General features: G+C 33.4%; 1 protein-coding gene and 1 long non-coding RNA gene across 3 annotated transcripts; both read left to right on the top strand.

Annotated features, from left to right (window-relative positions):
- Positions 1-4979: 4979 nt before the first annotated feature.
- On the top strand, positions 4980-6003 carry LOC119189233. Its single transcript, XR_005112304.1, has 3 exons — positions 4980-5215; positions 5356-5413; positions 5845-6003. It is a non-coding gene; the product is annotated as an uncharacterized LOC119189233 (long non-coding RNA).
- Positions 6004-6879: 876 nt separating this feature from the next.
- Positions 6880-18288, top strand: LOC115450072 (phosphatidylglycerophosphatase and protein-tyrosine phosphatase 1). Of its 2 annotated transcripts, none has more exons than XM_030178052.2 (6): positions 6880-7089; positions 7169-7315; positions 13162-13242; positions 15187-15290; positions 15595-15727; positions 16285-18288. In XM_030178052.2, exons 1-6 carry the CDS (start codon positions 6964-6966, stop codon positions 16405-16407), a joined length of 714 nt encoding a protein of 237 aa, XP_030033912.2. In that variant the 5' UTR covers positions 6880-6963; the 3' UTR covers positions 16408-18288. The 2 variants fall into 2 exon arrangements, with proteins under 2 accessions (XP_030033912.2, XP_030033907.2); XM_030178047.2 differs by having other exon boundaries at positions 6982-7089; positions 7166-7315.
- Positions 18289-18697: the final 409 nt, after the last annotated feature.

Here is an 18697-nt window from a genome sequence, read left to right as displayed (position 1 = left end):
TGTAATTAGTTAACGGCCGGTTCTAAAGCCAAAAGTCATAGATAACGAGTCCATAAAAGGCTTAATTGAAAACAATATTTAACTGCTTTTTATCGCGACAGTGCGCGGCATTTAATTAATGTACAAGCAATTCTATCTGCATAACAAAATTAACAACAGCAGTTAACAAAACGCATCGTTACGTACGCTTTTGTTTCCCTACAAATGCTTCTCATTAGCCACCCAAATTTAATTATCTACGCATTTTTTAAACGAAAAGTTCTTCCAAGAAGGTCACTGGTCATGTAAGTGAACCTTCTTGAACACATTCGTATATTTTTTTCTACGAAAACAAACAAAATGACTGCCCGTCTCGTGTTCAGACTTACGAGCAGTATCGAGTCATAGACAAATTAGCGCAGATCGAATCTATTCGAAATTTGAATAGAGAACGCACGGAACGGAAACACGTTGTTTTTACCGCGTTTTAATTTAATTTTGAATTTGGAATGTCGTCCGGCGCGCGGCTCCCCGCCGCGTTTACAAATGGCGTCGATACATCAAGCCGATGATATCTCTTTCAACTTTTGAAAGGAGCCCGGTGCGACCGGCGAATTAATAAATGGTTGATGTTGTAAAAAAAAATTAACCCCGCAATTTGAAATATTAGATGACGAACGAGTTAAAAATTACCAATTCGAATTTGTAACTAGAAACTGGGAGCGGAGAATTAAAAATGAACTTTTAATGTCGACAATCGAGAGGCCGTAAATAAGCGGCCAGTGAGAAATGTACTTTTTAATTTGTTCCGAACGAATGTCGTTTATGGGCGACACGGCTGACACCTAATTAAAAATATTGTCACGATATGCCCAACATTAACATATAATAGATGAAATGTTAATGTTATTTATATCTGTTTTTAAATTCTTCACGCTTATGTCCTTATTAGGGGTGGCAAATAGACGAGAGTTTATACATCTTTCACATTTACTCGTAGTCGTAAGTCAGTGGACACTGGATGTTATAGATAACGTCATTTGAGTTCATATCAAGTCAGTAAAGTTGCAGGGTGAAAACAAGTCACATTATTTATCCCTAGCATATATCTAAATTATAGTACCGTAATAAGTTTAATGCATATAGATATTGATATAAGAACCCATCGAGCTTGCCGTAAGCAATTAAAATTACTTACAAGAAGTGCTGATTTCATCACAGAAAAAAATATAAAGTAAAGATAAAAACATTTGACGAATTGCGGACACGGCGCGTCATACCCGCAGTTTCATCCAGCATCCTTGATCTCCCGTCACAACAGCGGGATCTCCCAAAACATGTCCAGGCGCAGGTAGCCGGCCGGGTGCCCGCTTGATTGATTGCATTGATTGTCGATAGGTTGATTGATGCGCGGCCACCGGCTTTAATTATTTTTTTCGGTTTTGTCCTAATAAAAAATATGATGATAATAATTTGGCTAATTCAATAACGCGAACATTGTGTTTTTTGTCTATATTTAAATTACAGCATTACCCGTATTGTAATTTACACCGTCAATACGTTTATAATTTATTAGTGCGCTAAAAAAGGCCGTATGTTTTTACATATGTCTGTATGCAAGGGATAATGCAAGAACATTGCTCTCCTTCGGCATTCGGGTAAAAAATGCAAGTTGAATTTACATTTTTTACTGCTCGATACATAATCTAAGTGCGTAAGCTTATGATAGTGTTCGTAATTATGCCAGTCGATATACTCAATTGTTTTCAATTCTGAATAAAACCATAATTTGGCGGCGAAATAAAAAAACATATTTGTAGTTTAACCCAACGAGATAAAAGGCAAACTCGGGTGTACAATGGAGTAGAGTGAATTAGAAATAACAGTTGAAGCCACAGCTTTCAGGACCCAGGATAAATGGTTGAATCAATAACTAATGTCGACCTTCATCCAGACTCAAATGGGCCTAGCCTCGGCATTATATTAAGCATTTGACTTTGCTCTAGGCGGTAATGACTTTATCTGTATTTGATCACCCATTACCTACACCCTCTATTTACTCTCTCGACGCACCCATTTTTACAGGACTGGTATATTATTGCTCTCACATATCTTTATTAGTCTAGAGCCTTTATGACCCTATTACCTATTTATGAACCACACATCAAACCGCAGATAACAAGTGCTGATTCTTAATTATACAAATCATTAGAATTGATATTAAAAACGCATCGTCCACTAACCGTCCGTGGAACGGAATGATGCCATAATGCAGTAAATTACATGACTGATTTTAGATATAGTAAATAAAAACAATCATAGAGTAAGGAATAGAGTTGAATGTTTAACAAGGTTTATATAAGAAATCTTGCAGAAATCAACTTCTAGCAATAAATAATAATAATATCAACCCTGTATTATATACTGACCCACGGTACGGTGCACGGGCCTCCACTTCTACTGAGAGAGAATAGGTCTTAAGTCCATCACGCTAGCCTAGTGCGGATTAATAGACTTCACACACCCTCAAAATTTCAATAGAGAATTTCTCATGTACCTATGCAGATGTTTTTCTTCACCGTTAAATAACAATAATTCTGGCAATAATTTGTATTATTTTATTTTAATTTTATTCAATCAGGTATATCAACAGTGCAAACAAAAACATGGATAAAAACGTGACAATATACAATAAACTTATATTTATGATAGATGTACACAACATTTTTAATTAACATCAGTTATAAGTAGGTACTTAAAATTAATTAACTATTGATACAAATATAAGTGACAGTTTAAAAAAAGACTAAGGTTATTAATTTATATAAACAAACACAGCAAGCTGATTTAACTATTTATTTACTACAGGCACAAACAGCAGATTAAGTTTTACATAGAGTTACTTTTGCAAACTTTGAAACATGCATGACTTGCGGCGACCGGCACGTATATAGAACTATTGAAATATTGCCTCTGTAAACGCATCTAGAAGTAGGTACGTGCGCACAAATTGCTAATCTTCACTTATACACTAGCTTCCGGTTTCAACCCTTCCAAATTCTGGGATATAAATAGCATAAAGCAATCAGGAATAATTGACCTTTTATTTATTTATTTATTTATTTATTTTAGGAAGATTTACAGACAAATTACATCAGTAGAGGTTAAACACAGTATATGGTCTTATGCTAATTACAAATCTTCGCCAGTAAATTACCAAGTAGTACTTAAGGGCTTATAATGTTACATTGGATATATTTTGTTGTTGTTAATTAGCTTTGATTTAATTATCATAATTGTTTGTAACATAGTGAAAAATGAGAGAAAAAAAAAAGTTATATTATTATTGTTTTATCATAATATTTGCAAAAAGAAATCATTTGCCAATATTTTTTTAGTACATGCTGTGGTGGTGCAAAACAGGTCAATATCGTGCGATAATTGATTAAATGAATTAGATGCTCTAATAATAAATGAGTTTACTCTGTATTTAGTTTTGGTCTGAGGTATATTTAAGATAGCTCTGTGTCTAAGTCTTAAGGTATTAGTTTTCAGGTAAATCATACGTAGCAATTCAGGACAGTCAACGTTTCCGTTCGCGATGTTCATAAGATAGCAAATGTCGCTAATACTACGCCTGGTTTCCAGCGGTAAAAAGTGGTACCTTCTGCATCTCTGGTAGTACCTAGTCTTTTGAATGCTAGTGACACTTGAAATCAAGAAACTTTAAAAATATCATTTGTATGCGTTCGATTCGATGTTTATAGACTTCGTATTGGGGGTTCCATATTTGCGACGCATACTCAAGGTGGCTCCGAACGTAGGCACAATATAATATTTTAAGTGTTTTGATGCTGTGAAAATTTGTCGATCTTCGAATAACAAAACCCAACATCTTCGATGCTTTTTTAACTATAAGATTTATGTGTTTGTCAAAAAGGAGCTTTGAATCGTGTACCACTCCAAGATCTTTGATCTCCTGCGTCGGGTAAATGATATATAAAAGCATTTCGATATATTTAAGTCCAATTTGTTACATGAGCAGTAGGTTTCAAATCTGTGCAGGTCGGATTGGAGATCGTCAATATCTGAAGCATTTAGTATCACCTTGAGTATTTTCATGTCATCGGCGAACAATAATATTTTCGAATGATGAAAGCAGTGTTTAATATCAGAAATGAAGATGTTGAATAATAATGGTCCTAGTATTGAGCCCTGGGGTACACCAGATAGAATTGGAGCCCAAGCTGAGGTGTAGCCACTTAATATAGGTAACTGAACTGAACTGGAAGATTATTCAGAATCAGAGCCAATATCGATCAAACAAACCATTTGATTTTTATAAATCAACATCGTGACCAAGCAGCGATCTGCATGTTCCCGTTTGAAGGTTATTGTAGACATCGTAAATACTAGATTGTATGACACTTAACATCTTACAGCTCGGTGACTTTCAAGCGCCTGATGGAATTTGCAATGCAATAAACAAAATGTCGACCAATAAAAAAAGTTGTATCCTATAATACCTGTTAGGCGTTTAGTGTCTTATCGTTTTATTTTTATTATATTTGTCTTTTATTTTAAATAAAGAGAATTAGATATAATTTCTGTTTATTCTTATAATTTATATTGAGTGTGAGTTACCGCAATAAACGTATTTTCTTTCTTACAATGGCTGATTTACTTGCAATCTTCATTACCTCGTCGCATTTCCTTAACGATCCCAGTATAGAACATGAAAATTACATATCACCTGGTATCTTTACTTGTAAGTACCTTCTGTTGATATCAAGTCGAATCGTCGAAATATAATACGCATTTCCATGGTGACATCATTTTCTTTCTTTCAAAACAATAAATTAAAAATCAATACAATACTTACTTTCTTTGAATGTATTATAAACTGGATATCACAGGTTTGAGATTTTCTCGTACTTGTGAACTGTAATGGACGGTTGTTGCTTCTTTGTAACGTTTTTCTCTTAAACTGTGATGATGGTTACGCGTTTATTAATGCAGTACCTGTATAATTTTATTCTTTACTTTTTTAGTGTATAACTGTTTTCTGTTCCTTTTAAATAAAATAAAATATGTTATTGACTCATTATTGCACACTGTCATCCACTAAACTGTATTTAAACAAATCACAAGATGGTTGCCGTTTAGTAAAGTTTCAAGATGAACAAGATTTTTATTTGTTTATTTCTACTCGGAGTTGTCGTCGCATCCACCATGGGTATCGTGTCATACTTTTTATTTTTTTTTATAACTAAGCGATATGGCTTTATGTTTTATGTGGCAAAGCCTCGCTATAGTAATTATTTAGTTTTGTGCAATATTAATAGGTACTTAATTCTTGGATAAAATTATTGCCAGGTGCCAGCGATTGCACGCTACCGCTCCGCAAAGGTCCGTGCCAAGGCAGATATCACAGGTAATTTTACATAAAAAGTATTGTTTCTTAAAGAAAAAAAATTAACTGCAAATTTAAGTTACCTGATGAGGTTTACTAAAATAAAATTTATTTTAAACAGGAATTATGAGCATACGTAGCGCTATTTTATAAAAATTAGACCGACTGCAGATAACTTGGATCCATATTTTACTACATTTAATTGAGTGAAACTTACTAAAAAATTAATATTTGAATTAATAATACAGTTTCACATAAATCCTACATTAAATCTTCTACAAAATAATGAATATTTATATGAACAAGCTTCTGAGTGCCTACAATTTTTGTTATAGCAATCATGCTAGACTACAATAACAAGTTTTGTTAGGCGGAATAAATTAAAAACGAATCAAGTGCATACGTAAATTACCCTATTTACGTTTAAAAATATGTATTTTTTTCCATTTCAGCTACTACTTTGACGTAAAATCTCGGCAGTGCAAGCCATTCGTCTATTCGGGATGCGGTGGCAACGGAAACCGTTTTTACAGCATTGACGAATGTGAATTTGCCTGCCACTATTTTATGACATTACCATAAATTAAAATAAAAAAATTTACTTTAAAAGACACCGGATTATTATTTCTTGAGTCCCTTTTCTTTTACGTTCTCTCTGAATCGTAACTTCTTTACTAATCCTAGATACAAATTGAAAGATTGAAAGACATTGACGTACAGTCTACTAATTAAAAATATTTGTTTGACACCAACATCTTTTAAAAGATTTTGTTTAAGAAATTTGGGCCCGGATGGTTGCTCGGTTCGATTCCTTGTAAGGCCACTTCTGAATATAAGCTCCTATAATATGATCTTTAACGTACACAGAACAGTGCACATAATATTATAGAAATCCCTAAAATATATTTTAGATTCTGTAGTTAAACGTCACGAAATCTTGTTATTGATTACTTATATTATAACTTACAACATAAAGAATCATTTTTCACCTAAGCGATCATTCCACTCCCTCACATAAATGTGATTGATTCTTAAAAAACTATAAAAAATTTACTAGATCTGAAAAGGTAAGAGAATGTTTTGACGCGAATTAAAATACCATTGGTTATTGAACTTCAATTTGTAATATACCTAATATTACACGTTCTTGAAGATATCGAACTTTACAATATACTTTACAAATTCGTGTAACCCAATATTTTATATACCTAATTGTTATTGTTTTTATCATTGGAAGTAAGTATTCACTTTATATTGCACACGTTCATAAAATTTTATTATCTACCTTCCTGTAGTATTGTGGGTTTTGTTCATTTATAATTATTTATTTATTATGACTGATACCCAATGGTAGGTACTGATATACTCGTACAATATTAAATACCAAGTCCAGAGTTCAATATGTGACTCTCCATTACTTAGGGTTTTTTGTATATGGTTATATAAGATTGGAATTATTATTATAATATTAAACCTAAGATAATAGTTCAAATAATTTAGAACACAAAAAGGTCACGTGTACATAATAATCAGTCCACAAATTAATTTGAACGCAACTATAATTTAATATAATGGCATCACTGACATTAAACGTCAAACCCAACACGCGAAATGTCAAACTGTCAAAACAAATAGGAGACTCTTCGGAGAAAATTAATTCACTCCCCACCACAGAACAAAAGCCAGCTTTCACCATGGTATGTCTTCTGGTGTCATTTCTTGAACGTGCGATGCGGCGCGCGCTGGTTCTGTGACTACATCATTGTTATTCAGCAGGGCACCGCGATGTTCGCCAGAGTGACTTTCTATCCCACACTCCTGTACAATGTGGTGATGGAGAAGGTTACCAGCCGCCGGTGGTACGATAGGATGGACGACACCGTTATCCTGGGAGCTCTGCCTTTCCAGGGCATGACCAAACAGGTAATGTTTGTAGGTTATTTATTTAGTCCATTACTTGGAGAATCTTTGATGATTTCTGAATGAACACGTTTGATTTTGTGAAAGCAGAAGCTTCTTATGACATTAAAATGCTTACTGGAGTTTTAAAAGTATTCCTTTTTATTTACCATATAGAATACACTTGAGTTTATTTATCATTTTTAATTTTTCATAGAAATAGAAAATATTATGCAAATATTAACTAAGTGATATGTTCACAATACTTTTTATCAATATATTTATCTTTCCACTTTACATTCATTCACTAATGCTTCATTGTTTAGAAAATTTACACTTAAATAAAGTACTTCAGTATCTTTTTCATGTTCAACCTAATTTGTAAATTTGTATGTTTTATTTAAAAAATAACTTATACTTACTTATAAAACCATTCATAACTTTTACTGTACGATTTTTAATGTATGATATTGATACAAATTAACTCAAGTGGTTACTTCTGTAGCTTACTGCAAATTCTATAAATAACATGTAGACATGAGTTAATAAACATGTTTTTAAAACAAATAATAGTCATCTATTACCAACGCATTCAGTGATAACATACTATAAAACTAGTGCGGACATGGACTCCATCACGCTTGCCTAGTGCAAATTGGTAGACTTCACACACCCTCAAAATTCCTATAGAAAACTTCTCAGGTATGCAGGTTTCCTCACGATGTTTTCCTTCACCGTTAAAGAAAGCAATAATTCACATCAAACTAGGCTATCTCCTCTTTTAATAAGTGTGTATTTACTATTTACCATTAATTATTTGCTTGTGTAATTTTTTATTTTCATAAAATGATAAGATTTGTCATCTGGTAGTATACCTTTTTCTATTTTATTTAGTTCAATATATAAATATAATATCTTTCTAAATATATTCAACATTCAAACAAAATAGTTTATTCTCGAAATTAAATCTCTTCATCTTATCAAAGAGTGATATCAATCAAACATCTAATTTAGTACCATAGTGGGTATACTTGTAATAGATTACTAATGTATACTTGTAATAGATTACTAATGTAAATAACAATTAACAGAACATGTGAGTAATTACAAACAAGTTGATAAGCATTTCTTGATTGCCAAAATACTTTAGTGCAATGGCTAATTTTATTTTTCATATAGTCTCAGCCTATTAATAACTAACTTGATAAATGAGTTAAATGTTTAATAATTGGTAATATTGCTAGTAATATGTATTCACAAGCTCATAAAGCTCTTGTAACATTTTTAAAAGTTCTTTACATGAACTCCTGGGGCTATGACTTGAACACATACCAAAACAATTAAAAATATGTTAGCTACTTTGAAGAGCGATTTTGTTACATACTTTATAATTAATATTTTGCATTACAATATTGCTATAAGTAAGATATGACCAGAATTGCTTAGGTATTTTTTTTAAAATAAGTAACCTTATGTCCATAAATAGTTCAATAATTAATAAAAATGACGTAAATAAAATGCAAGTATAGAATATGAGTAGTAGTAACTTAAGTAATTATCTTTTTATTTTTTTGGTATGTACACAAATAGTTAAATAATTTAAAAAAAATCTAATTACGTAAATAAAGTTTGAATAGGAATTTCACAAGTTTTCTGTTTTTAAGTCTGATAAGAAGTTAAATATTTCAATAGAAATTATGCAAGGTTGTGTAATTTATAATTGATTTTTTTAATTCATTGGTTGAGGGAAATGGTCCTAAATACAGGGTCATTTTGTAACCCTAGACTTAAATTTAACTGCGAGAAAGTCATCTTGAAAGAAGCAGTTTACTATAAGTTACTCTAACCTAAGGTCAAAAACAAAAAAGTAAAATTTTCAAACAAAATAAATATTCAAATAGTCATTTTATTTTTACACACCTTTTGCCACTACTACTATACTAGAATTCGTCGGAGCGGCAACATCGCCCAAAGTCATTGATAATATTATGCTCACGCACACGAACAAGTGATGCACACTCGGAGCGCAAGGGTAGTTCGTCGCACCGCGCGCGCCGCCCCGCAACCGAACAGCTGATGTCGGCGCTTTAACTACCTAGGGTTTTGTGTCGTGCCACATCACTCAATCCACAATGAGAACCGCAGCGACGACGATACGCAGACGTTACAAAAAAGCCACATACCTAAACATCATTATCATCATCAGCCACATAAAGTCCACTGTTGAATATAGGCCTCCCCCTAAATATTTCCAGACGGACCTGTCGAAAGCTGCCTGCATCCAATGTGTTCCCGCGACGTTTATCAGGAGTCGTCTGTCCACCTTGCAGGTGGACATCCAACGCCAACATAAACATCACGCATTAATCATCACATTTCATTACAATATTTTCTATGCTCAAACTATCATCATAAGCAAACGACACTAATCAAATAACCACAACTGCATATGTTAGGTACACATAACACATGATTTCCGTAATTTTAAAGTGGTTTCATTCTTTTAAATCAAAACACACACATTCTAATATAGGTAGTTCATCCATTTTAGTAGATAAGTAGTTATAATAAATATGTTCAACGGTTAGATTTATAACACTCATAACAATAAAATATCATTCTGCAAGTCTGGCAATTCACACGAACAATTAATAACGAAGTTACAATCTTGATAATAATTAGGTAATGTGATAGTTTTAGGTAAAAATGTCGAACGACGGGATGCGTCACGGCGCGACGTCCCAATAGGTATCTTAAGTCTTAACATGTTTTCAAAATAGTAAATGCGTTTACCAATACCTAATGTTTGTAGATTGCTTGTTCCTTTAAAAGTTGTTTCATACTTCAAAGTATTTTTAATAGAGTTAATTTGTGACTACCTCGGTGCCGCAGTTGTATTATAGTACGGATGCTTTGCTAAGGTCACGGGATCGAATCCCGGGTCGGACAAAATGATATTGGATTTTTCCATTCAGTACCTATCGCAAATTCATAAATCCACATTAAAATCGTAATGACAGCCCCCGCTAGAAACATAATCAATAGATTGTGATTAGTTCAGTTTCGCGTACGCGTCAACGATGCAGCTTCGCGATCGTAAAATATTCAAAATGACAAAAATATTTCTAAAAATAGACTCTATTTTATACGTGTTAAGGTCGCATTTAGGGGACCACTTTAAATATCTTTGTGCCTTACCGACCAACACGCGACGCACGAGGTTAGCGAATTCCCCAAATGTAGTAGTCTGGAGTAGTGTTGCCTGATGTCCCGATTTGCGCGGGATGTCCCGATTTTTAGGGTTCTGGGGACGTGACCCGTTTTGCACCAATAAAATTATTAAAACCATTAAGTATTATGAAAAAATAAACTACGAATTCATCACTGTGTTGAGTGCGACAATGCAATCAAAATAGTAAGTATCATCTCACTAGCGCTGAAGGTACAGTTTTGTTTTATTCTTTTGCTTAGAGATGCGACTACCCGGCGATCTGTGCTTCGATGTTAAAACAGAAATCCAAATAAAACGCAACTTTAGCATGACTTGCAATGATATTTTTGTAAAACGCAATACATAAAACTTAAATTTTAAAAAATACTTGCTTTTTTTATGTCCCGATCTACAACACTAAATCTCGATTTGTTTTACCGTCTTGATTTTAAACAAATTGACCCTGGCAACACTAGTCTGGAGGTACACGATATTTGACGAGCCAGAGTTTTACAACTAACACGTGCCTTCGCAGTGTTACCAAACTTTTTTTATTATTAACTTATTGTGCAATATCTTGTTTATTTTATACCCCGTATGCCTATTGAAAATGAGTGACTGAATCTAAAATCTCTATTATACTTTATTACTTAAAATAATGTTTTAAAAATACTAAAATATTGCTGTGTATTATTTTAATTAGGTAGACTTTTCATTAATCATTTCATCATAAATCATTACTTATTTTATTTTGTAATACAATTGTGTGTTAAATCTGTTAGAACATCATGTAATAAAAAAAATCTAATATCAGAATTTTTGAAATGCTGTGTCGTTTTAGCAAGCTTTTTGGTAAAAGGTTTATACTGACAACATTGCTAGTTTAGGCGAGAAAGAGTACGACTATTGTATTGAATAATGGCGCGCTCTTTTCACTCGGTCAAAGACTCGGACGTATTGCCATAGCAAAGAAATGGTACAGAAAGCATAATATGACGTTCGGTAATGTGTACGTAGTCTTCTTTTAGATATTATGACAAACCGAAATATTAATGTTGGAATTAAAATAAATGTCGGAATATCATGTAGAATTTAAAAAATACGATACCAATAGATTTAAATCTTGTAACTTTAGGAATTATGTAGGTAAATTTTTTGGTAGGAAAACTATTTTATTAACGAAAATAACGTTTATAATTGACGAAATATTTTTTGTAGTAATTAATTATTGACTCAATGAACTGTTGCAACCAAGTCAGTGAACGTATTAAGAGTTCATTTGTGAGCTGACCTTCTGAACCCTATAGGTTCGGTAATAATATCATCAGCTGTGACGTAGTTCATTCACTTCAGTTAAGCGCGTTAAGAGACAGCGTGATCAAAAAACCATAAATCTAAAATCGGGATTATTGACGTAAATATACGTTACTTATGAATAATCTTTTGCACGGTGTTAGCAGAGGTCACCACGAACCTGTGGTTTCATTTAGTAACGCAATGTCGAAATGACCCTGTATAACAGGAAGCCATGCTTAGAATAAAAAATACACCATCCTTTTAAGAACACAAAATTCTGAATTTGGTTCTATCACCTCAGAATTATGAAATATAATGTATTTTTTTATCTCAGAAACATGATAATATAACTATGTCAAAACGATTTTAAATACCATTTCAAAGAGGATATGTAAATACGACATCTGTGAACAAACAATATAGATAAACTCAGTGTCACGCTTTGTAACAAAGGACATGTACTAACCCACTTAGACAATCATTTTTATATATATTTTTTGAAAATTATTGATTTCTTATGTTTAGGCGAATGTTAGATATTAAAATGAAATTATTTTTCGGATTTTATCGCTGTTTTTGTATTATAATTTTCGGGACTCCCCGATATTAAGTCATTATCAATTTTGAATAATAATAACACATATGCCCTCATAACTTTGGCAACGGGAGCGGGCGCTCTGTCTGCCCTAAGGACCTGATACATAATATCAAGCCTTGAGGGTAGGCAGAGACTTGCCACTTTGCCCGACTGGCACACTTTCGCTTCTTCCACCTTCATCAATATCTTGTGCATTCCCGCCGGTTCATCATACGCACGTATGTTCCTTTTAATAAGAATTTCACGACATTCTACACTCTTTCAAAATACGAATAGGAACTCTAAAATGCATTTATTGACAGCTACAATATACGAAGCGATATTAAATGAAAAGCAAAGGTCAAGGGGTGAAAACGATTCCTAATAATTATTATATACTAGGAATTGCTATTGTATTTCATTTCGGGGTCGCGAAAGTGACATTGGGTTTTTTTACTCAATATCAGCTTGAGGAATGTAATTTTGCCCAGTAGATGGTAAATGACTCAAAATTACCTCCTGTACATAGACTAATATATAATACTGGAAACTCCTGTTACGAGATAAGATAAGAAGATAATGACTGGCGAAACGTGGACGTGTTATACCTCTGCCTACCCTCTGAAAAGAGAAAAGAGCATGACTTTTTTTTTTATGTAATTATTCTAAATAGTAAAAATCTACGCTACCAAGTAAAAAGGAAATGACAACCGCAATAGTTCTCGATTAAATTCCTTTTATTGTTTTATGTACCTGTGTCTTAATTGTGTTTGTAATACTTTGCAGTTGAAGGAGGAAGAGAACGTGAAAGGCGTGGTGTCCATGAACGAGACGTACGAGCTGAAGATATTCTCCAACGACGCCGAGGTAACCATCATATTATAGTCATATATTTGAACAAGCACCATGATGATGATGATGATTTCATAATAATAAAAAAAAGAAACAACTCTTAATAAGAAAAAATACACACACAACCAAATAAAAAAAAAAACAATAAAAGTAAATGTGTCGTGGCAAACTTCATTTCGTTTTTCATCGGAAAATTCGGTGATTAAAGTAGAAGAGATACAATGTAGACATTTATGCTTACTGGATGAGCTTATTCACAGCAGATTTGATATTGGTAGTTCCAATAATACAAATTCAAATTGGTAATTCCAATCTGAACTGCTTTTAAACTCCCAGAAGCACTGGCTTACCCATTAGTCTGCTTTAGTCTTGTTAAGAGAAAAGACTTTTTAAATCTTAACATCACTTAGGTGCTATCAAAGTGGTCGTAACAAGAAGTGAACGGTTGTACTTACAAAGGTTCGGATTTACAGAAGGTATGAACCTTTAATAGCCTTCAATAAAAGAGGGTGCGTAACAGACTGATATGACTATATTGCCTCTTAGTTCCAATAATACAGTAGTAGCTTGCCTTAACATCCTAGTGTCCTCGATTCTGTCGAAGCTGTTCTTTGGGTGTATGGCCTCCTCGTCTCGTCAACTAGTTATATAAAAAGTAAAAAAATTACCCCAAAACAAATATATATTGTAAATGAACCACTTCACGAAATTCCTTTAGCAAATAAAGAAGAAATCGTGCAAATCAGACTACAAATCTCAGAGTAATGGGTGTAAATACATTTAAGAAAAAATCGAATACTAATTGAGAATCTCCTCCTGTTTTGATCGGTTAAAAATTTTCTAGTTATGCAAAACTACGTTAGATCTATTTTCATAACTTGACCTCAAAAGTCATCTAAGATAATATCATAGAGCGTTGTTTATATTGTACAAACAAGCATTGTTCGCTTTCAATAGTTCACCTAACGACTTATCTCTTGTAATGTTAATTCAAAAAATGTACTTTTTTTGTTAACGTTACCTACATTGTTGTTGCGTTGTGTACTCTATGGAAGCGAGATTCGAAAGCGAGATGTAATTATGAAAATCATTATAATTATAAGTATCTTATAATAAAAAAATTGCTTAATGCCTTCATTCTCGAATGGTTAAGCAGAGGCGTAACTAATACACATTTCGCCGAGATTATATCTGTCCTATGACGTCATAAGGGATGAGCCTTGAGTGTGAGCTTAGTCTCATATCGAGCCCTAATTCCTATTTCGTTCATTTCAAATGAAGTTTTCGAATCAAACAAGGGACCTTATTTATACTGACCTAAGTATCGAACCCACAAACTCACGATTCAAATCCATCACACTGCTACGAGACCAATGATGCAAAGGTCTTTTCACATTAACTAAATTGGTTTACACAAACTAGATTACTAATTACAAATATCTTAGAATTTATCGAATAATTAACTAATTAGATTCAATAATATTATCATTTCAAATAATATATTATAAAATGTCAGATAACGTGGTATATTTCTGTTTTTTCCACCTGCATATCCCGGTGTAGGGTCGGCAAGCTTGTTGCAAAAGGATTTGATTTAATTTAAACTACTAATTGCCTGTCAACAAACTGAAGTATCCAGTCCCGAAGAAATGTTAAAACTTAATGGAAAGCATTACCCGGCCTAGAATAAGGACACAACGGGGCCTTATTCTCTATGCCACACGTTATTTTGACAGTCTGTTACAAGCACGTAACACACCACGTCGCGTTTAAAGCAATAGAAATTGGCTTACGGAATGGCATTCCACGCTAGTTTCAGGATAATAACCTAACACGAGTTAACGCTGCTATAGAGAATAAGGCCCCTGGACGTTTCAAACCACAGCCCATTGACGCTGCCAAGACCAGACATGATAAGCATAGGTTAATTTTGTAAACAATAAAAATAATATGTTTCAGAAATGGCGGGAACAGAATGTGGAATTTTTGCAGCTGGCAACGACTGATATTTTCGAGGCTCCCGACCAAGACAAGTTGTACGAAGGTGTCACTTTTATTAATAGGTGAGATTTGGATAAATCAATATTGTTTCCAACATTCAGTATACTCACTGTGATCCGGCCCCTATTTAATCCGGCGCCTAGGGGCTCAGTTACAGCCGTAGCAGCCTTATCAATGATACAGGGGCCCCTAGCTTTCGGGGCCCTTTTTGGCATATACCTACATTAAACTTCCCACTGCTCTGCAGCCCAACCCCACCCCAAACTTGATATACAGCCCCTCTACCGCAAGCTACGCTACTACCGACACCCCTAAAATTTCTAGAAATTTAGCACAAGTATTAAACCCATGTTCCTTTCCTTGCAGGTTCCTGCCCCCCGGCGGCAAGCTGTCCGGCGTGCCGTCCGACGCCTCGCAGGTGAACAGCGGCAGCGTGTACGTGCACTGTAAGGCGGGGCGCACGCGCAGCGCCACACTCGTCGGATGCTACCTCATGATGGTATGTGGATTGCCTTATAGTAATCATGATTAGTTTTTATTACCAGTGGATTTGAGGCAAACGTTTGATAGTTTCTGTCAAGTTGATAGAATATTCTATGATTGTTATAATTTTTTTTTTAAATTCAAACACGTGAACCACTGAAAATAAATTGACGGAATTAAGCACACTTATACAGCAATATATCACCGTTCACCGATCACCGTTCCTACATTATGTAAGTACAGTCAACCACAAAAGTAACTGAACAAATTCGAAGTTAAAATCTCCTAAATACTTTTGTGTCCTTGGTAAAAACTCTTTTCAATAAATTAAACTACATATACTCTAGTCTAGACTATGAAAAATTAAATGTTTTTATTATACTTAATGTGTATAAGTGAATAAAAGAATTGGGTTTTTTCAGCTACACTTGTGGCTGAGTGTACTTATTTTGACAACTCTAATAAAACGTCGACAATAAAAATAAACACATAAACAGTAAACCGTAAACTAATTTTATTTCGATATCAAACATAAATCATTATACTTTAGACCTGCAATTAATTTGTTTTCAGAAAAACGGCTGGTCTCCCGAGGAGGCGGTGCAGTACATGCGCACGCGCAGGCCGCACATCCTGCTCCACACCAAGCAGTGGGAGGCGCTCGACATCTTCCACAAGACGCACGTACGACTATAACGTTGACACCATACGGTAGGGTTGCCAGCGTTACTTTGTAGTTTGTTTTAAATTGGACTATCATTTCGAATTTATAATTATGAAAATAGTGGTAATAATACTATTTGTATGACTATTTTATGGGCCTAAATATTTTAAGAAGCAAGTGTTTAAGGTTTCTTGGAAGATAAAAATACGCAAAGCCCCTTTATCAACAAATCTAATGGTAGTTTCGTTACATTATACTTTACGAATAAAATTTTGAGTATACAGAGACAATTAATTGTAATTATTGAAGCTTATGTTTTTACTACTATACTTGTAAAATATCGCAATATGTTATTGGAATAATGTTGGCAGTCCTATATATTGTATTTAGTGCACAAATTGGCAAATTTAACTTAGTTTTATCAATAATAATGTAGGAAAACATTATCGCATGACTTTACCAAGTTGTATATTTTGTATAAAAGCGTCGACAATTATTTTAATGTGTCGTTTGTGCTGTTTCACTATATTATTTGAGAATACCAGCTTGGTACTAAAGTGTTCTATGTCACAATATTAAAATATCGAAGAAACTTGGAACGGCGAATATTTATTTAGGAATCTTGAAAATCTTTGATACCCTAAAATAGTCGTTAATTTATGTTAAAAAACATATATAATTACGTTATATCTCAGTATTTTCATTTTATTGGGACAGAAAAATAATATTATTATTTAAATATTGCAGTATAAGCTACTGTAAAACTTCGTTGATTGATAAAAAAATAAAAACAGTAGCGGAAAAGTAATTTAGATGCGAAAAACAAGGATACACCTCTTTGACTAGTGTATTGGGATTATTTTTTGCTAACGGATTGATTTTGTACAAAATGTTACATATTCCATTTGGACCTTTGCTCCCATTTTTTTTTATTATAACAATAGCATTTTTTTTTTTTGTTAACCCTAAACTGAATACATAACAGGGTTGCACTTACTTAATTATTTAATAAACGACGCCAAATGAATATTACTGTTAGCAATTACTATAATTATTTTCGATTTTATAAAATATATATTTTAGCCATTAACAATGTTATCACTTTATATTGCTCCATAGACAGAGGGACAAATGAGTACTCAAGTATAACCAATCAGAGAGAGGCATAGCGAATGAATTCCTTTTTAAAAATTAACGTTGCTATTATGAGAAATAAGTTCCATGTTGTACAACATAGCCAGATTTTCCTGGTCAGGTTAAGGTCAGTCGGGGAAAGTGCGCCCTAAAATTTTGATAGCTGGATTTAATGCAAAATAATTTCTATTTATGCTGACTTAAGAATGTAATTTTGTTAATTTAAACATATTTGGTATTTTGCGACAATGCCATGGCCATTCAAGGAAATCAGACGATTTGATTTGATGTTATCTCTCACGGGGTCATCTCTGTTTACAGGTCTAAATGACACTTGAAATAAGATGGCGAATAAATCGTATTAAAATGAACAGAACCATTTATGTTTTTAGTGGATCTGTATTTCAGTTAGTAGCACAGATATAAGATTGCTGTAATTGTATAACATCAATAGTTTTAGATTTTTTTAGGGCAGGTGCACTTACCCCGTCGGCGTGCTTGCTCCCTCTGACCTTATATATTTGTATCGTGCTGCTCAGAATGTGATGGGGCTGGGTCCTAAAATACTTTTTCTACAAGGCATATTAACCAAGATTCCTTGCTTGGTAAAATCCGAACAGCACAAATCTTTTATATACTAGATTAGTTAACGTCTCTATTTTCACAAAGTATTATATTTTTATGATAAACGTAAAGACATAACGAATGACAATTGTATGTGAATATGAAGAGAATGTTATGTAAATAATATTTATTGTTGAATAAATGAATATTTTAAATTTTTTATTTTTATTATACGCATTGTAAATGCTTAAAAATTTTGTTTACATGTAACTTGCTGTTGTCTGCGGCTCCACCTGCGTGAAATTTTCCAGAATAAAAAGTTGCCTATAGCACACGGTAACAATGTAGCTTCCTATTAGTGAAATAGAGTTTAAAATCGGTTTACTAGTTCTTGAGATTAACACGTTCAAACAAACTATTCATCTTCATCGATATAATATGTAGTACGTACGAGATTTGGCGTTCCGAACATTCACTGTGTTCAACTGATTTGAGCTGCAATCCATTCAAAATGACTTTAGTATGATCAATATTTACAGCTTGTGATTGTGTAAGGAGTGGCGTTTATGATATAAGAACTCGAGTCTAAGTGTGAAATTGGATTTAAACAAAAAATATTAATCT

The sequence above is a fragment of the Manduca sexta genome, chromosome 13 (genome assembly GCF_014839805.1).
Source record: "Manduca sexta isolate Smith_Timp_Sample1 chromosome 13, JHU_Msex_v1.0, whole genome shotgun sequence".
In the NCBI taxonomy this organism is placed as follows: Eukaryota; Metazoa; Arthropoda; class Insecta; order Lepidoptera; family Sphingidae; genus Manduca; species Manduca sexta.
The sequence above is the reverse complement of the archived record's forward strand: the minus strand, read 5'-3'. Positions and strand labels throughout refer to the sequence as shown.